Raw genomic sequence first — 25,582 nt, 5'->3', positions numbered from 1 at the left:
TTAAGTTATGGGGGATATACTAGAATCAGCTTTAAGGTAAGAGGGATATACTAGATTCAGCTTTAATGTTAGAGGGATATACTAGAATCAGCTTTAAGGTAAGAGGGATATACTAGAATCAGCTTTAAGGTAAGAGGGATATACTAGAATCACCTTTAAGGTAAGAGGGATATACTAGAATCACCTTTAATGTAAGAGGGATATACTAGAATCACATTTAATGTAAGAGGGATATACTAGAATCACATTTAATGTTAGAGGGATATACTAGAATCAGCTTTAAGGTATGGGGGATATACTAGAATCACCTTTAGGGTAAGAGGGATATACTAGAATCACCTTTAATGTAAGAAGGATATACTAGAATCAGCTTTAAGGTAATAGGGGTATACTAGAATCACCTTTAATGTAAGAAGGATATACTAGAATCAGCTTTAATGTAAGAGGGATATACTAGCATCAGCTTTAAGGTAAGAGGGATATACTAGAATCAGCTTTAAGGTAAGAGGGATATACTAGAATCAGCTTTAAGGTAAGAGGGATATACTAGAATCACCTTTAATGTAAGAAGGATATACTTGAATCAGCTTTAAGGTAAGAGGGATATACTAGAATCAGCTTTCCCGTATTATCATCAACACGTTTTCATCTGAATTTCATGACTTTCTGCTACCTAAGTAACAATACCACCACACTCTGAAAAAAGTGTGCAGCTATGTTTACTTATTTTACATGTTTATTTTTATAGGACTTTGACCCTGTCCTAATGTTTGACAAATGTTGATCCTATTCACATGGGGTTCTTAGCCCAGGCGGAGGTATAAGTCTGACATTCTGATGACAGTTTACTCAAAATCGACATTCAAGTCTACATAGATTGTAATAGAGTAGTGAAATGTAGGAAAAAGAGCTCTGACACTGGGTTGAAAAAAAGTCTGTGCGGTGTCAATTGTTTTCTTTAAACAACTTCTTCTGTATAACCAATAGGCCTCTATGATATTTGGCCAATACCATGCTTGGATGAAGGACTTCTATGTTGTTTCAATTGAATGGCCTTGACCCACTTTCAAGGTCACTGTGGTCAAATATGTAGAAATATTTAAACACCTTCTCCTGAATAACCTAAAGGAGAATGGTGATAAACAACATTTATATAGTGCCCTTTATAATTTGTAAAATTATTCTAAAGCGCTTTACAGCATATGGATAATAGTATTAGTTATAATTGTTAAACAAAAAAAGGTTACAATCACCATTATACATTAAGCAAGAAGATAATTATCTCAATGTGCACATAAATGAATAAATATAGGGTGGTTTGTACATGATGTCTGTGCAAAGAGCCTAAAATGTAGACGTGAAGAAGTGAGTTTTATTGTCCTTCTTGCATTTGGCCAGGGTATTTGACTTTCTAATAGCAGATGCCTCCCAAAGCTCAGGTTTGTGTATGGGTACGTAACTGTTGTCTCCCCTACCCAATGGTATTCATTAAAACAAGTACAATTAACTAAACTGACAGATACATACATTTTAATGCATCTTGATTACAGCGCCCGGTCAGGCTTTGGATGGATTTTTCAAATACTTGTTTTTTAAATAAAATGGATTTATAAAACACTGTTTGGATGAGATTTTCCTGGCCTTTATAAAGACTGCTAGACAGGGAGAGTAGTATGTCTTCAAAACAAAGCCAATTGTGATAATCCTCGTCTTCCCGGTGTCATGTGAGATTGGTATCCCCCATGGGATAAGAACTCGGATACCAAAACTTGCCATAGGATAAGTATCCAGGTACAATAATGGCCATAGGATAAGTATCCAGATACAAATAATGGCCATAGGATAAGTATCAAGATACAATAAATGGTCATAGGATAAGTATCCAGATACAAATAATGGCCATAGGATAAGTATCCAGATACAATAATGGCCATAGGATAAGTATCCAGATACAATAATGGCCATAGGATAAGTATCCAGGTACAATAATGGTCATAGGATAAGTATCCAGGTACAAATAATGGCTGTAGGATAAGTATCCAGATTCAATAATGGCCGTAGGATAAGTATCCAGATTCAATAATGGCCATAGGATAAGTATCCAGATTCAATAATGGCCATAGGATAAGTATCCAGATACAATAATGGCCATAGGATAAGTATCCAAGTACAAATAATGGCCGTAGGATAAGTATCCAGGTACAAATAATGGCCATAGGATAAGTATCCAGATTTTATAATGGCCGTAGGATAAGTATCCAGGTACAATAATGGCTATAGGATAAGTATCCAGATACAAATAATGGCCATAGGATAAGTATCAAGATACAATAAATGGTCATAGGATAAGTATCCAGATACAAATAATGGCCGTAGGATAAGTATCCAGATACAATAATGGCCATAGGATAAGTATCCAGATACAATAATGGCCATAGGATAAGTATCCAGGTACAATAATGGCCATAGGATAAGTATCCAGGTACAATAATGGTCATAGGATAAGTATCCAGGTACAAATAATGGCTGTAGGATAAGTATCCAGATTCAATAATGGCCGTAGGATAAGTATCCAGATTCAATAATGGCCATAGGATAAGTATCCAGATTCAATAATGGCCATAGGATAAGTATCCAGATACAATAATGGCCATAGGATAAGTATCCAGATACAATAAATGGCCATAGGATAAGTATCCAGATTCAATAATGGCCGTAGGATAAGTATCCAGATACATTTAATGGCCGTAGGATAAGTATCCAGATACAATAATGGCCATAGGATAAGTATCCAGATACAATAATGGCCTTAGGATAAGTATCCAGACACAATAAATGGCCATAAGATAAGTATCCAGATACAATAATGGCCTTAGGATAAGTATCCAGATACAATAATGGCCATAGGATAAGTATCCAGATACAATAATGGCCATAGGATAAGTATCCAGATACAATAAATGGCCATAAGATAAGTATCCAGATACAATAATGGCCATAGGATAAGTATCCAGATACAATAATGGCCGTAAGATAAGTATCCAGATACAATAAATGGCCTTAGGATTGTCACTGGTTGTCACGTGAACAAAGTTCCCATTAAATAAGTCCCTTGCCTCCGACCCTCTATATTGTCATGTACGTTAATCGTGATATAATAGAAATAGCTGTTGAGTAATAATCTCTTAAGCAGTTTTTGAATATGTTTGCTGACATCATCTTTTGAGGGTCCCACCTAGATAGGAAGGTTGGCAAGTATAGTATAGGTGTGAATGTGAATGTTGTTGCTTATATTTTCAGTGGACTGGAGCGAGCTGGTGTGCATGTTGGATTTGTTGGCTGTGTCATGTCCCTCCAGGCAAGCACATCTCAGCTAGCTAAACTGTATGACCTGACCTATCCACAGGTACACCAGGACATCTACCAGGCCAGGGATATAGGTCATTATCACTATTTCATTTATTGTGAGGATATATGTGACACAGATATTTCATCCCTATAGTAACTTTTATGTGTATATATCTTACCTGTTTATAACTTACCTGTATATAACTAACTTGTATAATATCTTACCTGTACAGTAAAACCTTGTTATACTGCCACCTTCTGTCCTCTGTGATTTTGGCGATCTAACGAGTTTGGTGGTATATCGGGTTTACCATTTTGAACCCAAGTGTTCACACACCAACTGAACTTATACTTTTAAAATATAATAATAAACTGCAGAATACGATTTTGCATTTCAGTAATAATTACCATAACTTTAGTATGCATATACAATACCTACACCCATCTTTGTAGCCAAAAAACAAAAGATTCAAATATCCCTACCTCCCTACCGTGACGTAACCCATATCTCGACGACAGAGCCACGGAGTGATCTCTCTTCCTCTTCCTTTTATGGCGCCTGCTGCCTGCTAACGCCCGGAGCTTGCTCCATTTCAAAACTTTGTTTTGTCGGTTTGGTTCGAGTGTCAACTCAATTTATTGCGCAGTTTGTGTGCCTTATACCCATCTGCCCTTGTTAATACAATTAATTATTGTTGAAAAAAAAAATTGTGCCTTTTACGGCCGGTTATTTTACTCCACGTGTGCCGGTGGTTGGTCCCTGGGTCCAAGGGTAGGGTGCTGCAGAAGTTTCGGAAGCATCAGTGTTCCCTCCTCCTGATAGCGCCCCTGTGGCCGAGGCAGCCTTGGTTTCCGGAGCTTTTGTCGCTTCTGGTGGAAGAGCCCCTGGCTTTTCCTCTCAGAGCGAACCTTCTTCGCCAGCCTCGGTCCATCACGATGCACTCTCGTCCGGAGATCCTCCTTGAAGTTTGTTACCTACAAGGTGGTATTCCTTATTGCCCTGGCCTCAGGTTGAAGGAGGAGTGAGATTTATGCCTTGTCTTCTCACCCCTTTTGCCTCCGGTGGTCCAGGAATTACTCTGCGGTTACCCTTCTTACTGATCTTGCCTTTATGGCTAAGAATCAGGTTCCTGGCTTCTCGCCCGATCCGATTAAGATTCCGTCTTTGACTGCCTTCGTTGGGTCTGAGGAACGGGATAGGTTGCTCTGTCCCTGTCGGGCGCCTAGGTTTTACCTCGATAAAACCAGGGGGGGTCCTCTATCTCGTCTGGTTTTGCCCATTAAGAAGGGTCAACAAGATATCTCGTCTCAATCAGTGTCTAGATGGATTTGTCAGGTCATCAAGTACGGTTACGACCACTCGGAGGATCAGGTTCCGGCGTTGTATAAGGTGAGAGCTCATGAGATCAGGGCCCTTGCTGCGTCATGGGCCCCTCCTGAATGGGTCCCCTTTCAGGAGGTCATGTCCGTGGCTTTCTGGCGCGGACAGACTACCTTCACGGATTTTTATCTCCGGTCCTTGGCTTCTCATTCTGATGGATTGTATTCCCTTGGACCGGTGGTGGTTGCACAGTCTGTGGCTGTTCCTCCACAGTAATTCAGTGATTTTTAATTGTATGCTATCAGGCACCACGGTGGTACACCTGCTCGTTTCACGGGGAGGTTTTCCATTTTTTAATTACTTTCGGGGCTTTATTAGGGGGGTTCCTTGAACCTTTTCCCTACCTTGAGCATGTCTCGAGTTTGTTCCGTCAGCCTGGTCTGCCTGGATTCGAAGCCTCCACTACGGTAAGACGAATTCGCATACTAAAGTTATGGTAATTATTACTGAAATGAAATTGAGGTTTTTGAAGTAAAACCAATTTTCATGATGTAATACTTACCATAACTTTATGGAGTCCCACCCTGTATTCCTCCCCTTGCCTCCTCATCCCGGCTGCCTTTAGGCTCCATAAAAGGGGTTTGAGGAAGGGAGATCACTCCGTGGCTCTGTCGTCGAGATATGGGTTACGTCACGGTAGGGAGGTAGGGATATTTGAATCTTTTGTTTTTGGGCTACAAAGATGGGTGTAGGTATTGTATATGCATATTAAAGTTATGGTAAGTATTACATCATGAAAATTGGTTTTACTTCAAAAACCTCAATTTTTCAAAATTGTAATTCAATGTATCAAATTGTTGAGCATGCAAAACATAATCACGTACAATATGTATAGAAGTGTCACACACAAATAAAGTTGATTTAATGCCATGATATCCTGAAAATGTCAATGCAGAATTTTACATCACAGTTCAAGAATTGACCAACATAACCTGTCAATGTTACAGACTAGATCTGAACCTGAACCCCCCCCCCAGATCTGAACCTGAAAAAATCACTGATGGTCGTTTGTCTAGCTACATTCACTTAGACATGTACATACATTACAGGGTATATTTATAGCTACATTCACTTAGACTTGTACATACATTACAGAGTAGAGGTATAGCTACATTCACTTATACATATACATACATTACATGGTATATTTATAGCTACATTCACCTAGACATATACATACATTACAGGGTATATTTATAGCTACATTCACTTAGACATGTACAAACATTACAGGGTATATTTAAAGCTACATTCACATAGACTTGTACAAACATTACAGGGTATATGTATAGCTACATTCACCTAGACATATACATACATTACAGGGTTTATTTATAGCTACATTCACTTAGACTTGTACATACATTACAGGGTATATTTATAGGTACATTCACTATGACTTGTACATACATTACAGGGTATATTTATAGCTACATTCACTATAACTTGTACATACATTATAGGGTATATGTATAGCTACATTCACTTAAAAAGGTGCATACATTACATGGTATATTTATAGCTACATTCACTTAGACATATACATACATTACATGGTATATTTATAGCTACATTCACTTAGACTTGTACATACATTACAGGGTTTATTTATAGCTACATTCACTTAGACATGTGCAAACATTACAGGGTATATTTATAGCTACATTCACTTAGAAATGTGCATACATTACAGGGTTTATTTATAGCTACATTCACTAAGACATGTGCATACATTACAGGGTTTATTGATAGCTACATTCACTTAGACATGAACATACATTACAGGGTATATTTATAGCTACGTTCACTTAGACATGTGTATACATTACAGGGTATATTTATAGCTACATTCACTTAGACATATACATACATTACAGGGTATATTTATAGCTACATTCACTTAGACTTGTACGTATATTACAGGGTATATTTATAGCTACATTCACTTAGACTTGTACATACATTACAGGGTATATTTACAGCAACATTCACTTAGACTTGTACATACATTACAGGGTATATTTATAGCTACATTCACTTAGACATGTGCATACATTACAGGGTATATTTATAGCTACATTCACTTAGACATATACATACATTACATGGTATATTTATAGCTACATTCACATAGACTTGTACATACATTACAGGGTATATGTATAGCTACATTTTATAGCTGACCTGCTGGCCTGTATGTGTACTGTCTGCTGTGCTACACCTGTATATCACTGACCTGCTTGCCTGTATGTGTTCTGTCTGCTGTGCTCCACCTGTATATCACTGACCTGCTGACCTGTATGTGTTCTGTCTGCTGTGCTACCCCTGTATTTCACTTACCTGCTGGCCTGTATGTGTTCTGTCTGCTATGCTGCACCTGTATATCACTGACCTGCTGACCTGTATGTGTTCTGTCTGCTGTGCTACTCTACACCTGTATATCACTGGCCTGCTGGCCTGTATGTGTTCTGTCTATTGTGCTACACCTGTATATCACTGATCTGCTGGCCTGTATGTGTTCTGTCTCCTGTGCTACACCTGTATATCACTATATCACTGACCTGCTGGTCTGTATTTGTACTGTCTGCTGTGCTACACCTGTATATCGCTGACCTGCTGGCCTGTATGTGTTGTGTCTGCTGTGCTACACCTGTATATCGCTGACCTGCTGGCCTGTATGTGTCCTGTCTGCTGTGCTACACCTGTAGATCACTGACCTGCTGGCCTGTATGGGTTCTGTCTGCTGTGTTACACCTGTATATCACTGACCTACTTGCATGTATGTGTACTGTCTGCTGTGCCACACCTGGATATCACTGACCTGCTGGGCTGTATGTGTTCTGTCTGCTGTGCTGCTCCTGTATATCACTGACCTGCTGGTCTGTATTTGTACTGTCTGCTGTGCTACACCTATATATCACTGAACTGCTGGCCTGTATGTGTTCTGTCTGCTTTGTTACACCTGTATATCACTGACCTACTTGCATGTATGTGTACTGTCTGCTGTGCTGCACCTGTATATCACTGACCTGATGGCCTGTATGTGTTCTGTCTGCTATGCTGCACCTGTATATCACTGACCTGCTTGCCTGTATGTGTTCTGTCTGCTGCGCTACACCTATATATTACTGACCTGCTGGCCTGAATGTGTTCTGTCTGCTATGCTACTCTACAACTGTATATTACTGACCTGCTGGCCTGAATGTGTTCTGTCTGCTATGCTACTATACACCTGTATATCACTGACCTGCTGACCTGTATGTGTTCTGTCTGCTGTGCTACACCTGTACATACATTACAGGGTTTATTTATAGCTACATTCACGTAGACTTGTACATACATTACAGGGCATATGTATAGCTACATTTTATAGCTGGCCTGCTGGCCTGTATGTGTTCTGTCTGCTGTGCTACACCTATATATTACTGACCTGCTGGCCTGTATGTGTTCTGTCTGCTATGCTACTCTACACCTGTATATCACTGACCTGCTGGCCTGTATGTGTACTGTCTGCTGTGCTACACCTGTATATCACTGACCTCTGCTGTGTTACACCTGTATATCACTGACCTGCTTGCCTGTATGTCTACTGTCTGCTGTGCTACACCTGTATATCACTGGCCTGCTGGCCTGTATGTGTACTGTCTGCTGTGCTACTCCTGTATATCACTGACCTGCTGGCCTGTATGTGTTCTGTCTGCTGTGTTACACCTGTATATCACTGACCTGCTTGCCTGTATGTGTACTGTCTGCTGTGCTACACCTGTATATCACTGACCTGCTGGCCTGTATGTGTACTGTCTGCTGTGCTACACCTGTATATCACTGACCTGCTGGCCTGTATGTGTACTGTCTGCTGTGCTACACCTGTATATCACTGACCTGCTGGCCTGTATGTGTACTGTCTGCTGTGCTACACCTGTATATCACTGACCTGCTGGCCTGTATGTGTACTGTCTGCTGTGCTACACCTGTATATCACTGACCTGCTGGCCTGTATGTGTACTGTCTGCTGTGCTACACCTGTATATCACTGACCTGCTGGCCTGTATGTGTACTGTCTGCTGTGCTACACCTGTATATCACTGACCTGCTGGCCTGTATGTGTACTGTCTGCTGTGCTACACCTGTATATCACTGACCTGCTGGCCTGTATGTGTACTGTCTGCTGTGCTACACCTGTATATCACTGACCTGCTGGCCTGTATGTGTACTGTCTGCTGTGCTACACCTGTATATCACTGACCTGCTGGCCTGTATGTGTACTGTCTGCTGTGCTACACCTGTATATCACTGACCTGCTGGCCTGTATGTGTACTGTCTGCTGTGCTACACCTGTATATCACTGACCTGCTGGCCTGTATGTGTACTGTCTGCTGTGCTACACCTGTATATCACTGACCTGCTGGCCTGTATGTGTACTGTCTGCTGTGCTACACCTGTATATCACTGACCTGCTGGCCTGTATGTGTACTGTCTGCTGTGCTACACCTGTATATCACTGACCTGCTGGCCTGTATGTGTACTGTCTGCTGTGCTACACCTGTATATCACTGACCTGCTGGCCTGTATGTGTACTGTCTGCTGTGCTACACCTGTATATCACTGACCTGCTGGCCTGTATGTGTACTGTCTGCTGTGCTACACCTGTATATCACTGACCTGCTGGCCTGTATGTGTACTGTCTGCTGTGCTACACCTGTATATCACTGACCTGCTGGCCTGTATGTGTACTGTCTGCTGTGCTACACCTGTATATCACTGACCTGCTGGCCTGTATGTGTACTGTCTGCTGTGCTACACCTGTATATCACTGACCTGCTGGCCTGTATGTGTACTGTCTGCTGTGCTACACCTGTATATCACTGACCTGCTGGCCTGTATGTGTACTGTCTGCTGTGCTACACCTGTATATCACTGACCTGCTGGCCTGTATGTGTACTGTCTGCTGTGCTACACCTGTATATCACTGACCTGCTGGCCTGTATGTGTACTGTCTGCTGTGCTACACCTGTATATCACTGACCTGCTGGCCTGTATGTGTACTGTCTGCTGTGCTACACCTGTATATCACTGACCTGCTGGCCTGTATGTGTACTGTCTGCTGTGCTACACCTGTATATCACTGACCTGCTGGCCTGTATGTGTACTGTCTGCTGTGCTACACCTGTATATCACTGACCTGCTGGCCTGTATGTGTACTGTCTGCTGTGCTACACCTGTATATCACTGACCTGCTGGCCTGTATGTGTACTGTCTGCTGTGCTACACCTGTATATCACTGACCTGCTGGCCTGTATGTGTACTGTCTGCTGTGCTACACCTGTATATCACTGACCTGCTGGCCTGTATGTGTACTGTCTGCTGTGCTACACCTGTATATCACTGACCTGCTGGCCTGTATGTGTACTGTCTGCTGTGCTACACCTGTATATCACTGACCTGCTGGCCTGTATGTGTTCTGTCTGCTATGCTACGCTACAGCTGTGTATCACTGACCTGGTGGCCTGTATGTGTTCTGTCTGCTGTGCTACACCTATATATCACTGACCTGGTGTTCTGTCTGCTGTGCTACACCTGTATATCACTGACCTGCATATAACACATTCTTTTTTTGTTTATCAGGTGAATGTGGCCAGAATCCCTGCTCCAGCCTTCCTTGTTTATATGGTGGGACATGTCTCATGTCTGACTCTGAAATTTTTACCTGCCTATGTGAGGATGGCTACACAGGTTTGCTGTTTATGTAATTTTAATCCTTAAACACTCCTGAAAACACTTATCCTGTTTGATAACTTCATGCTCCCCTTCTGTTAAAGTAATAATAATGTGTGTGTGCTTTATTGGAGTTTTAATTTCAGTAGTTAATTCAAACCATTAGAAATACAGTAACTCTGCTATGAATGCTACTTCCAATATTGTGTTGTATGGTTCCCACGAGTCAGGCATTTAAGCTACAATATGTATAACGGTATAATAGTAAAGTATATCTAGTAAAACTGAACTGGATTGAAAATGGACATTTTAGTTTAACAACATAGTCATGAATCACTGTCCTAGGAAAAGTAATACAGCCCAAATTAAATGAATAAAACAGAGACAACAATGGTGTGACAGCCGGATACTGTTCCCTGTTGTGTTATTGTTTATGTTAGCATGATAAAATATGTATTGCCCTTGTTGTAGGGAAACATAATTCTTTGTTTCCCTTGATTATTCTTGATGCACTCCAGCTTTACTCTTGTGAATCCTGATTAATCTTGGCAGAAAATTAATCATGTTTCCCTACAATAGGGGTATTAACATGTATAATATAATCAGAGTAGCATACAAACTGAATTTGATATTGACTTTCACTACTTATGAATATTATAGGTAAAGGGACAAAAGCAACGCCCCAAACGCCATAACTTAAAATCATAACTAATCACATAATTTGGCCAAAAATACATTCTGGGCCAAAATAACACCGCTATGTCATACACATTGAAAACAGTAAATATTTAAAATTCTTCTTCTTCTGTACAAATGAGGGGCTTTTACCAAATTTTGTCTAGAATATCCTTGTGCAAGGGGAATTTAATTTTATATAAATGGAGGGCGTGGCTCTCCTGGAGATGGAGGGTGTGGCTCCCCTGGAGACGGAGGGTGGGCAAATTTAGGGAGAACAGGGGAAAATGTTAAAAACTCTACTCCTTTATTTCAAATGGAGGGCTTCGAACCACATTTAGTGTAGAGCATCCTTGGGCAAGGAGAGAACTCATTTTTGTATAAATAGAGAATGTGGACCCCCTGGGGACAGAGGGGCGCCGGGCCCATTAGGGAGAATATAGGAAGAACAATGTTTAAAATCCTGTTCCTTCTGTTTGAATAGAGGGATTTGAACCAAATTTGGTATAGAGCATCGTTAGGCAAAACGAACTCAATCTTCTATAAATGGAGGGTGTGGCTAACCCTTGGGGGCTGACGATCAGGGCCAAAAAGATGTTATATTTTGCCATGTTACCAACCAATATTTGGATTAGGGCATTCTTTGTTGGTTGAAAACTGTACCAGCTGAAGGGCTGACCCCTGGGTCTGAGGAGTGGGGCCAAAACAAATGTTTAATTTGGACATTATGGAGATCCCCACCTTGTAACCAATTGCTGAGCATCAAGAGATAAACACAATTATGATATTACAATTGACGCTGGGGTCTGGCCTCACCCCTAGGGACTTTATTCCTGAGCTGTAACTTTTAACCAGTTGAGGTCCCAACCTCATAACAATATATACCATTGATTGGCATCAAGAGATAAACTCAATCATGATATTAGTATTGACTTGGGTCTGGCCCCACCCCTAGGGACTTAATTCCTGGGCCATAACACTGAAACTCTTTAGATCCCTACCCGATAACCATATATATATCTGATAAACATAAAGATATAAACACAGTCCTATTTAATAATTGACCTTGGGGTCTGGTTCCACATCTAGGGACTTAATTTCTGGCCCATAGCTTTGAAATAGTTGAGATCCTAGCCGAGCCCATAGCCATATGTGTATATACCACTGCAGTGCATACAGCTCCAGGTGAGTGATACAGGCACTCTGGGCTTCTTGTTAACTTAGGTGCTACCTTTGGAAATAGAAGACAATCTGAACTAAATACCAGAAAATAATCTGTCTACTCACTTGTGAACTGTGGCCGACACGTATTGTGTATTCATGATCAGGGCCGACAAAGTTCAGCACGATTCAAGCCATTGCTTTTGTTTCAGTTGTCACGGCAATTATTGCAAGCTTTAAATGATGCTTTTATTATTGTAAAATTAATGGATTGTGGGTTCAAACTAGACAGAGTCCAGTTTACCCAGATTCCATAAATGTACATGTATCTGTTAAGTAAATAGAATGTTCTACTTAAGATATGCTGACAACTTTCAATTAGTGTGTTCTGTAACTGTCCATTATAGTAGGCCAGTAGCTGGTTTAATAATGGACAGCTACAGGTAATTATCTTAACGTACTTCATTTTTTAAAATTGTTGCTAGGCAACAACTGTGAGATCATCATGAACCCATGTGTGAGTGCAGTCTGTCAGCATGGTGCCACTTGTCGGCAGACACTTGGAGGCCCTGGTTACGAATGTGTTTGTCCCGACAACCGTGAAGGAGAATTCTGTGAATATGGTAAGATGTGTCACGTACAGTTGTGTTATCGCACAAATGCCAAAATTATGTGTGCACACCATGACTGCACATTTTCTGCACCTGCTGTGTAAAACTGGGTAATTTAACAACTGATTGCGAAAAAATAAGCACATATATGCGATATGGTAAGATTGGTTGATAAATGTTACAGAAAGGAAAAATTCTGAAAGGCTTGTGTGAAATAAGGTACAGCGTTAACATTTAAGATATCTGATCGGTATCTCTTGTTTTAATTGTTTGTTTGAGTTGTTTCATATCCACTTCACTAACGAGCAGACGACTTTTTGTAATTCATCCAATACATATTACAATGACTGTAAAACTGTCAATAATGGCGTATGTCTTTCACAATGTTCCTACAGCTAATACATACCAACAGTCGCTCCCGCTCCAAGCTTTCAGGCTCAGATTATTGACTTCACCAGGGATTGATTTTACTTGATACTTAAGTAACATCTATACTCAATAAACAGATAGTTCACACCAAAACAGGGATGGCATTGATCTCCAATAACAGTTGTATGGTGGCATATTTCTGCCATCGACTTTAGACTTGCGAATTACTTATGTCGACATAAGTTTTAGCTCACCTGCCCAAGGGCAAGTGAGCTTATGCCGTGGTGTGGTCCGTCATCCGTCCGACGTCAACTTTTTACTTTAAACAACTTCTTCCCAGTAACCAAAAGGCCTGGGATAATGATATTTGGCTAGTAGTATGCTTGGGTGAAGGGCTAACAAGTTTGTTCAAATGAATGACCTTTGCCCATTTACAAGCCACATGGGTCTAATATGTTTAAAACATTCAAACAACATCTTCTGAATGACCAAGAGACAAAGTGTGATGATATTTGGCCAGTAACATACTAGGATGAAGGGCTACAAACTTTGTTCAAAGGAAGGACCTTCGCCAATATATTGAGGTCACAGGGGTCAATTATGTTTAAAAACTTTAAACAACTTCTTCTTAAAAACCAAAAGGCCTAGGATGATGATATTTTGCCAGTAGTATGCTGGGATAAAAAGGCATCAAGTTTGTTTTAATGAATGGCCTTCGCCCATTTTCAGGGTCCCATGAGTCAAATATATTGAAATCTTTTAACAACTTCTCCTGAATAACCAAATTACATAGGATGATGATATTTGGCAAGTAATTTGCTTGGATCGAGGGCTACTAAGTTTGCTCAAATAAATGACCTTGACCTTTATTCAATGTTACAGGGGTCAAATATGTTTAAATCATTTAGATTTGTCTGTCTGTCTGTCTGTCTGTCTGTCTGTCTTCGTTTCCATGCAATAACTACAACAAATGTTAACTGATTTTCTTCAAACTTGGTCACAGGGTTAAATGCCTTAAGGGCTCGACCAAGTTCGATGACCACTTTCAGTGGACTTTATTTGGCGGAGTTATAGCCCCTTGAATAATGAAAAACGTCATTATCTGCCGTTTCTGTTTATTAAATCTCGCAAATGTTATCCGATTGTTCTCAAACTTAGTAACAGGGTTCAATACATTAAGGGCTCAGCCAAGTCTGACAACCACATCAATCAGACTCCATTTGGCAGAGTAATGGCCCCTTGATTTACAAAAAAGCATCATTATTTGCAGTTTCCGCTTTATAACTCTAGCAAATATTAACCAAATTCCTTCAAACTTGATAACAATGTTTTTGTTCCTCTGTCTTTCCACCTGGTACAGTGACACTTAACATCAGGTAGATATGAATGAAGAAAGGATTTTATTTATTTCACTATTTGGCCATTGAAATTTTTATTATTTACTCCCTTAATTTGGTTCAAATAAAACCTTTATATAAAACGTTCAATATTTGTGTTTCAATTACGTTTTATGTTGATTCAAGATGATGCAGACAGTCATTTTATAGTGGTCATTATTGACAGTCTATGTGTATAACACTGGCAGGTACACCTGTAATACTCAATTTGTGGTACATAATAGTAGTTACTGTCAAAATGTCCAAGTAGATATTCATGTTATTATGAAAAGAAACATGGATATTTTATCATTTTTGTTGCAGAAAAATTACACAAGATATTTGTGCCAGAATTTAATGGTAGTTCCTACATCCAGTTTCCTCTGGGCGATGTAAGCAGTACTGCACTGTCACTTAAAGTCTGGTTCATGACACGCAGACCTAACGGTGAGTTCAGTTTCTCCATTTCAGTTTCAGGAATACTTTATGGTCAAGGTTAACCCTTTCATCTCTGTAGACCAGAATGAGCACATCCAGATTTGTGCATGGTAGAGTCTACTAAAGTTACATAGGGATGCATGGGTTAAACGATTACACATGTAGCAGAACTGGACTGGTGTGATTGTCAGCGACCAGGTAGCCTAATTGGAATAGCATCAATCTAGAGTTCGGAGGTCCCCAGTTCGAATCCAAGTCTGGCTGATGTATTTTTCTTTCCTCTGTTTCACTCAGAGGTTTTGCTTGATAATACATTAAAACTTCAGCAGTATTATAGTCACTAGATATATTTGATAATTTCACTACTATAAGCAATTATAAGGTTCAGAAGCTATATACAATTATGAACTTTATGTGAGGTCTGTCTTTACAAACCTGGCCCGAGCATTGAGTCTGAAGGCCCTAGTTAATATTACTCTGACAAGGACTGTAAGTGAAATATACAAAAAGATAAAAACAGCAGTTGATTTATGATACATTATTTTAAATGTAACCCACTCAACCCTTTTGTAACATTTGAACCAACAAATGAAAAGATAGCAAAGAAGTCCTCATTAAATGCTGTTCTTCAATTGTAGTCAGACAGTTTAATTTCAACATTTTGTTGGCTGATTTATATAACCGTCAACTTTTCTTTCAAACCACTACTGCCTCGGAAATGTCATTTATGAATTTGGTCTGTGGAACTGTTTGACGAAGAGGACTCAATTTGATATAATCAGATGATGAGCCAGGCTCCCCCTACCCCAGGTCCACCCCCATCAAGAACGCAGAGGGGTCCAATAAAAGTGGTCTGGTGGCAAAATAAATAATGTGTTTGCCTTAAACAAGGCGGCCAAGGTTTGATTCCCTGATTGGACTTGAAAGGGTATGGGGTCACCTTCCTGACCACGATGGTTTTCTCCAGGTACTCTGGTGGCCTAGCTCCCACATTAAGACTCTCTGCGCACTAACATCTGGGCAACCTAGAATAATAAATATAAGTTGAAAAAAAGGTTTCACAATTGCTTTAATATTTGTTTACATCATAGGCCAAAACAATTTATATCTTTCAAATCCTTCTCCTTCTCTATTCAGTAAAATAATAATTAAAATCTGGTTTGAACCCTGTAGCAAACTTCAAGCATTAGATTTTATTGATTTACCTTTCCAAGTAGAAATACTATATACAGAAGCTGTGTATGTATGTTATGTAGATTTGTTTATGTTAATTTTTCAGAGTAGAAGTACTGTTATTTGTATCAGTGATAAAGACATGCTTCGGAGGCATGGTAGTCTAGTGGTAGGACGCCGGGCTCGAGACCGAAGGGTTGCGGGTTCGAGTCAAGGCACTGCACTGTGTTGTAGCTTTGGGCAAGATACTTTACTCCGCTTGTTCAGGTCTACTCAGCTGTAAATGAGTACGTGGTTGGGCAGCCCTAGAATTGTTGAATGCTATCTGTAAGTGCTGAAATGGCAGCTCCGACTGTATGCTCCCCAGGGCTGATTGCAAAGGCCCTATAACCACGGATAATAATTTGTGAACTGCTTTCAGATGACTTACGAACTAGGTTGTGATAAAGCCGAAGCGATATATAAGAACCTCAAATTATTATTATTATTATTTTTACAGGTGTATTAATGTATGCCAGTCAGTTTTCTCATGGACTTGGAGACTTTGTGTCAGTTAACATCGTAGAGAGACACATCGAGTTCCGCTTCAACATGGGCAGTGGCACAGTCGTCATCAGGTAAAACCAGATTGCTACTAACCCTTTCACCACTGTAAACCATAATGGACTCATCCATATAAATGTATGGTAGAACCAAGGGAAGAAACAGCCAAGAGCCTGTGTTACATTTCCTTTTGAAGAAAAATGTGGTTTTAAAACGAGGTTTAATAATTGCAACCTGTGAAGTGATGTACTAAAACACTGACACATGTCTTCAATAACAATCTAATATATAACACTGACACATGACGACCATAACAATCTAATATATAACACTGACACATGTCTTCCATAACAATCTAATATATAACACTGACACATAACACCCAAACACTGACACATGTCTTCAATAACAATCTAATATATAACACTGACACATGGCTTCCATAACAATCTAATATATAACACTGACACATAAAAACCATTATAATATAATATATAACACTGACACATGACAACCATTACAATCTAATATATAACACTGACACATAACAACCATTATAATATAATATATAACACTGACACATGACAACCATAACATCTAATATATAACACTGACACATGTCTTCCATAACAATCTAATATATAACACTCCCACATGTCTTCCAAAAACAATCTAATATATAACACTGACACATGACAACCATTACAATATAATATATAACACTGACACATGTCTTCCATAACAATCTAATATATAACACTCCCACATGTCTTCCAAAAACAATCTAATATATAACACTGACACATGACGTCCATAACATCTAATATATAACACTGACACATGACAACCATTACAATCTAATATATAACACTGACCCATAACAACCATTATAATATAATATATAACACTGAAACATGACAACCATAACATCTAATATATAACACTGGCACATGTCTTCCATTACAATCTAATATATAACACTGACACATAACACCCATTACAATATAATATATAACACTGACACATGAAAACCATAACATCTAATATATAACACTAACACATGACAACCATAACATCTAATATATAACACTGACACATGTCGTCCATAACAACCTAATATATAACACTGACACATGACAACCATAACATCTAATATATAACACTGACACATAACACCCATTACAATATAATATATAACACTAACACATGAAAACCATAACATCTAATATATAACACTAACACATGACAACCATAACATCTAATATATAACACTGGCACATGTCTTCCATTACAATCTAATATATAACACTGACACATAACACCCATTACAATATAATATATAACACTAACACATGAAAACCATAACATCTAATATATAACACTACCACATGACAACCATAACATCTAATATATAACACTGATACATGACAACCATTACAATCTAATATATAACACTGACACATAACACCCATTACAATATAATATATAACACTAACACATGAAAACCATAACATCTAATATATAACACTACCACATGACAACCATAACATCTAATATATAACACTGGCACATGTCTTCCATAACAATCTAATATATAACACTGGCACATGTCTTCCATTACAATCTAATATATAACACTGACACCTAACACCCATTACAATATAATATATAACACTGACACATGACAACCATAACATCTAATATATAACACTGACACATGTCGTCCATAACAATCTAATATATAACACTGACACATGACAACCATAACATCTAATATATAACACTGACACATGACAACCATTACAATCTAATATATAACACTGACACATGACGACCATAACATCTAATATATAACACTGACACATGTCGTCCATAACAATCTTATAAATAACACTGACACATGACGACCATTAGAATCTAATATATAACACTGACACGTGACAACCATTAGAATCTAATAAATAACACTGACACATGTCGTCCATAACAATCTAATATATAACACTGACACATGACGACCATAACATCTAATATATAACACTGACACATGTCGTCGATAACAATTTTATAAATAACACTGACACTTGACGACCATTAGAATCTAATATATAACACTGACACGTGACAACCATTAGAATCTAATAAATAACACTGACACGTGACGACCGCTCTAATTATTCATGATAGTACTAGTTACCCAGGAAAACTCTTCATAAATATAATTAAAAGTTTTTCCACACCAAATGTCAGTAATTGTAATAACTTGCAGGAGTGACGAGAAGATAGAACTTAATAAATGGCATGAAGTTTATGTCCAGAAAGTGGATAGAGCTGGGACTCTAGTGATTGACAGCAGTGAAGAGAGGCTAACTATGGCAGAATCTCAGGTAAACCTCGCACACTACAGAGAGGCTAACTATGGCAGAATCTCAGGTAAACCTCGCACACTACAGAGAGGCTAACTATGGCAGAATCTCAGGTAAACTTCGCAGACTACAGAGAGGCTAACTATGGCAGAATCTCAGGTAAACCTCGCACACTACAGAGAGGCTAACTATGGCAGAATCTCAGGTAAACCTCGCACACTACAGGTGACTTTTCAGGAGTCTCAGGTAAAACAAACTAAACAGGAATACTAACAAGAATGATGGTGGAATCTCAGGTGACACTGTCTATAGGAGAGTCTCAGGTAACACTGTCTATTGAGGAGTCTCATGTAACACTGACTATAGGGGGGTCTCAGGTAACACTTATTATAGGGGAGAGGTGTGGTCCCATGTAACACTGTCTATAGAAGAGTCTCAGGTAACACTGTCTATTGAGGAATCTCATGTAACAATGACTATAGGGGGGTCTCAGGTAACACTTATTATAGGGGGGAGGTGTGGTCCCATGTAACACTGTATATAGGAGAATCTCATGGAACACTGACTATAGGGGGGTCTCAGGTAACACTTCTTATAGGGGAGAGGTGTGGTCCCATGTAACACTGTATATAGGAGAGTCTCATGTAACACTGACTATAGGGGGGTCTCAGGTAACACTTATTGTAGGGGGAGGTGTGGTCCCATGTAACACTGTATATAGGAGAGTCTCATGTAACACTGACTATAGGGGGGTATCAGGTAACACTTATTGTAGGGGGAGGTGTGGTCCCACGTAACACTGTATATAGGAGAGTCTCATGTAACACTGACTATAGGGGGGTCTCAGGTAACACTGACTATAGGGGGGAGGTGTGGTCCCATGTAACACTGACTATAGAAGAGTCTCATGTAACACTGACTATTGAGGAATCTCATGTAACACTGACTATAGGGGGAGGGGGGTCTCATGTAACACTGTCTATAGGAGAGTCTCGGGTAACACTGTCTATNACACTGATTAAAGGGGGTGGGGGTCTCAGTTATAGGAAAGTCTCATGTTACACTGATTAAAGGGGGTGGGGGTCTCAGTTATAGGAAAGTCTCATGTTACACTGATTAAAGGGGGTGGGGGTCTCAGTTATAGGAAAGTCTCATGTTACACTGATTAAAGGGGGTGGGGTCTCAGTTATAGGAAAGTATCATGTTACACTGATTAAAGGGGGTGGGGGGTCTCAGTTATAGGAAAGTCTCATGTAACACTGACTATAGGGTGGGTCTCAGGTAACACTGATTATAAACGGGGGGGGGGGGGGGGCCTAAGGAAACATTGATTTTAGGGGGGTCATTTTCAGTAAATTCTTGTCGGGACCGTAAATTTCATACCGTTTAAGATATCTTAATCAAACTTGAAGTATACCTGCATCACCCACAGAAGGTGTGCAGTGCACTGGAACTAGGTCTCGTGCCCCACTATATACAGAGTTATGGCCCTTTGTTTAAATTTGATACCGAAGTTTGTCCAGAGCATAAGTTCTATGTTATTTCAACTACGTTGACCATACTTACCAAATTAATGTATCTTGGGAAGGCAGAATTTCTCGCATTAAAATAAGATTTAATGCCCCACTATATACAGAGTTATGGCCCTTTGTTTATTTTTTAATACCAAAGTTTGTCCACAGCTTAACTTCTAAACCATTAAAGATATCTTAATCAAACTTGAAGTATACCTGCATCACTCACAGAAGGTGTGCAGTGCACTAGAATTAGGTCTCCTGCGTCACTATATACAGAGTTATGGCCCTTTGTTTAAATTTAATACCGAAGTTTGTCCACAGCATAACTTCCATATTATTAGGGCCCCGCATCAAAGATGTGGGTGCCCTATACTAATTCATCCGTCCGTACGTCACAATCAAACAAGGTACCAACTGACCAAAGGTCAAGGTCAATGGGTCAAAGGTCAAGGTCGAATTTTGTATCTTTACCCTGATGAACATTTTGTTATGACATTATAAGGCAAAGATGGTTGTAATTTAACAAAGAGTCAACTGACTTAAGGTCAAGGTCACTAGGTCAAAGGTTAAGGTCAAATTCAGTTTATTTTCACTGGGGAACATTTTGTTATGACACTTTGAAGCAAAGTTGGTCAGAATTAAACAAAGAGTCAATTGACCAAAGGTCAAGGTCACTGGGTCAAAGGTCAAGGTCGAATTGTGTATCTTTTCCCTGATGAACATTTTGTTTTTACATTATAAAGCAAAGATGGTTGGAATTTAACAAAGAGTCAGTTGACCAAAGGTCAATGTAACTTGGTCAAAGGTCGAGGTCGAATTTTGTATCTTTTCCCTGATGAACATTCTGTTATGAAATTATGAAGCAAAGTTGGTTGGAATTTATCAAGGAGTCAACTGACTTAAGGTCGAGGTCACTTGGTCAAAGGTGAAGGTAAAGGTCACTTGGTCAAAGGTGAAGGTAACATTTTCTATCTTTTCACTAATGAACATTCTGTTATGAAATTATGAAGCAAATTTAGTCAGAATTACACAAGGAGTCAATTGATCAAAGGTCAAGGTCACTTGGTCAATTTCAAGGTCAGATATTGTATCTTTTTACTGATGAACATTTTTTGTTTGTTATTATGAAGCAAAGTTGTCAGAACTTAACACGGAGTCAACTGACCAAAGGTTAAGGTTACAAGTTCCAAAGTTCAAGGTCAATGTTAAGGTCAAGTTTTGTATTTTTCACTGATGAACATTTTGTTATGATATTATGAAGCAAAGTTGGTCGGAATTGAAAAATGAGTCAACTGACCACTGGATTAAAGGTCAAGGTCATTTGGGTCCAAATGTCAAAGACAAAGTGGATCTCTTATTTTGACTCTGGCTCTTGATGGGGGGTATTTAAGGTGAAATAAAACAAATCAAAGCTAACAAATGAGTATTGCACCGGTATTTACATTTCTGTTAGCCAAGCAAATATGGAAGTGGAAGGAAACAAGACTCACATCATACACGTAAAATGTATCTTTTGCTTCCTTGCGATTTTTTTCGAAGTCCAAATGTCAAACGTCAAGCTTAGCTATATGGGCAGATTGCTTCTTGATGATTATGGGGGATATATTGCCACAAGATGGGGCCCTTACTGACCTGTCAGTGTTCTAGTTTCACCTACATTGACCAAACTTGCTAAAGATTTAATGTATCTTGGTAAGTAGGAGGGTCAAATTCTAAATTCGGGTCTTTTGCCCCACTATATAAAGCGATATGGCCCTTTGTTAATTTTTTATAACGGAGTTTTTCTATTGGCTAATAAGGGGAGACATGTTTTTGTTCACAAAAACAAAATTCTCGTTTCCTTTGTCAAGCAAGGAGTGGAAACGACTGGTGTCTGGACTCTAAACCACTGAAAACAACTCACTAAGCCACAGTGTACGGCATGAGTTTTTTTGCAATGGTTTAGTCTTTTACACTCTTTGCTTGACAAAGGAAACTGACGTATATGAAAGCCTGCAAAATAAGTTTTTAATTTGACTGTTTGTGTTAAAATCAAATTTAGCCTTTAATACTCAATAGATATTATTTATGTATCCTAGAGCTATCCAAGAATTTAACACGTGGTTTTCTGAAAGTCACCTTGAATTTCTTTTCGTAGGGTGGACTGACAGAGCTGAATCTTCAGGAACGAAATCTTTTCCTGGGCGGTTTCAAGAACAACAACACCATTCCTGCTGACTCCAATATCCTTCATAATTTCACTGGTGTTATACAACGGGTAGGCTATCTAAATAACAACCTTTGATTTCTGGGGGAAATGTATCAAAATGACCAGTTGGGTGATTTTGATTTGATTGAAATATGAATGTCACTTTAGATTTTAGCCCGAATGGTAAGTGAGCTTATACCGTGGCGCGTCATCCGTCCGTCCGGCGTCAACATTAACAACTTCTTCTCAATAACCAAAAGGCACAGGGTATTGATATTGAGCCTGTAGCATGCTGAAATGAAGAGCTACCAAATTTCTTCAAATGAATGACCTTGACCCACTTTCAAGGTCATAGGGGTAAAATATCTTAAAATCTTCAAACAACTTCTTCTCAATAATCAAAATGCCCAGGGTACTGATATTGGGTCTGTTGCATGCTAGGATGAAGGACTACCAAGTTTGTTCAAATGAATGACCTTGACTTATATTCAAGGTCACAAGGGTTGAATATGTTAAAAACCTTTAAAAGAACTTCTTTTGAATAACCAATAGGCCTAGGGTAATGATGTTTGTCTAGTAGCATGCTGGGATGAAGGGCTACAATGTTTGTTCAAATGAATTACCTTTATCATTTTTCAAGGTCACAGGGGTCAAATATGTTTTAAACCTTTAAACAACTTCTTCTGAATAACCAAGAAGCCTAGGATAATGCCAGTAACATGCTGGGATGAAGGACTACCAGGTTTGTTCAAATGAATGACCTTGATATATATTCAAGGTCACAGGGGTCAAATATGTTAAAAACCTTTAAATGTCTTCTTCTTAAAAAGCAAAAGGCCAAGGATGATGCTATTTGGCCATTAACATGCTAGGATGAAGGACTACCAACGGAATGACCTTCGTCCATATTCAAGTTCACAGTGCTCAATATATGTTTAAATATTTAAATAATTTGTTTTGTATAACCAAAATAATGTCCAGGGTAATGATATTTTGCCAGAAGCATGCTGGGTTGGAAGACTATAAACTCTGTTCAACCTAATGTCCTTGTTCGACATTCAAGGTCACAGGCGTCATATGTTTAAATCTTATGAATCAAACACTGATATTCTGCCTGTAGCTGTTTTTTAGTCCACTTTTAAGATTACAAGTGTGAGATTAAAACCAGGTGAGTGATGCAGGCCTATTGGGCCTCTTGTTATAATTACCATTTGAAAACAGTAAGATTATTATGTAACATATTTTCTTAGCATAGTTGTTCTTAGTTGTGCTTTTACAATCAAGTGACTATCAAAGTTTTTGGAAAGCAGTTTAGTTTTCAGGTCATCTGGATAAAAGGTTCAGGGGGACCTATTATTATACCCCCTGCAACGAAGTTAGGGTGTATCCTGGAATCAGCTTGTCTGTCCATCTATCTGTCCGTAGACAAAGTTTGTCCTGACAATTGTTCTATAGTAATGGACCAATTTTAAAGAAAGTTTCCAGATATGATAACTACTAAACTTCTTTGCCCTGACTACTCTTCTAAGACGATTTCATCAAAACTGGTTCCTCATGGCTAACAAGATTTGGTGATGATAAAAACTTGATACAGTGATACAGTGGCCAAGATATGCTCCAGACAACTGCATTACATTATATTTTAGTGCTTTAGGTCAAGGTCATAAATCAAACAGATGACACTGACCTAATTTTAATATGTGGCACACTGACCTAATTTTAATATGTGGCACACTGACCTAATTTTAATATGTGGCACACTGCGTTCTTGTACTTTTCTACAAAGTTTGATACCCATTCATGACATAGTGGAAGAAATATAATTTGGAAACATGTACGCATTTCACTGTATGTTAGTACTAGAGGTTAAGGTCACAGTGACCTCATTTTAGAGTGTTACCTGTTACCATCCTACCGAGGTGGACCTATATAGATGAGACCTTCCCATACACATTGTTACATCACGGGAGGATGGTCACTGGTAACTATCTTAAATGAGGGATTTGGCATCACACTTTGTATGTAGGTACATTATGACGATGGAATGTGCATCCCAAATGAGGTCACTATAAACTGTATGTAACCTTTGACCTTGAACTCAAGTACTAAAATACAACAGAATGCAGGTTTCCAAAACATAACCTCAGCCATAATTACATAAATGTGCATCACACTTTGCATACATTACAAGTACATCATGGGAAGGCTTTGTGTGACATGCTACAATGAGGTTATAGTCACTTCTACTCGACCTTTCACCTTTCACTGGAGAACTAAAAGTTTAAAAAAGGTTTCAGAAGCTTATGTTGGATACCAGTTCATTAATGGACTTAAGACTTGGTGATACGGTACTTCATAGTGAAGTGATATGAAGACCATACCCCTATCCTGGTGGCCTGACAGTCAGAGATCATACCCCTATCCTAGTGGCCCAAAAGTCGGATATCATACCCCTATCCTGGTGGCCCGACAGTCGGAGACCATACCCTTATCCTGGTGGCCGAACAGTCGGAGACCATACCCCTATCCTGGTGGCCCGACAGTCGGAAACCATACCCCTATCCTGGTGGGCAGACAGTCGGGGACAATACCCATATCATGGTGGCCCAACAGCCAGAGACCATACCCCTATTCTGGTGGCCCGACAGTCAGAGACCATACCCCTTTCTTGGTGGCCCGACAGTCGGAGACCATACCCCTATCCTGGTGGCCCGACAGTGG

At 39.3% G+C, this 25,582-nt stretch overlaps 1 protein-coding gene across 1 annotated transcript in view; it reads left to right on the top strand.

The window, feature by feature from the left end:
• Positions 1-25,582, top strand: part of LOC110457296 (agrin-like) — a 131,120-nt gene that overhangs the window by 86,320 nt on the left and 19,218 nt on the right. Inside the window, exons 20-26 of the mRNA XM_021508504.1 lie at positions 3,301-3,440; positions 10,355-10,462; positions 12,766-12,903; positions 14,961-15,083; positions 16,747-16,864; positions 19,060-19,177; positions 22,811-22,930. Of these exons, the coding sequence (XP_021364179.1) occupies positions 3,301-3,440; positions 10,355-10,462; positions 12,766-12,903; positions 14,961-15,083; positions 16,747-16,864; positions 19,060-19,177; positions 22,811-22,930 (865 nt within the window). The remainder of the gene's footprint in view (positions 1-3,300; positions 3,441-10,354; positions 10,463-12,765; positions 12,904-14,960; positions 15,084-16,746; positions 16,865-19,059; positions 19,178-22,810; positions 22,931-25,582) is intronic.

Source organism: Mizuhopecten yessoensis, unplaced genomic scaffold (assembly GCF_002113885.1).
Source record: "Mizuhopecten yessoensis strain PY_sf001 unplaced genomic scaffold, ASM211388v2 scaffold1127, whole genome shotgun sequence".
In the NCBI taxonomy this organism is placed as follows: Eukaryota; Metazoa; Mollusca; class Bivalvia; order Pectinida; family Pectinidae; genus Mizuhopecten; species Mizuhopecten yessoensis.
Note: the sequence above shows the minus strand (reverse complement) of the source record. Positions and strands in the feature narration are given on the sequence as shown.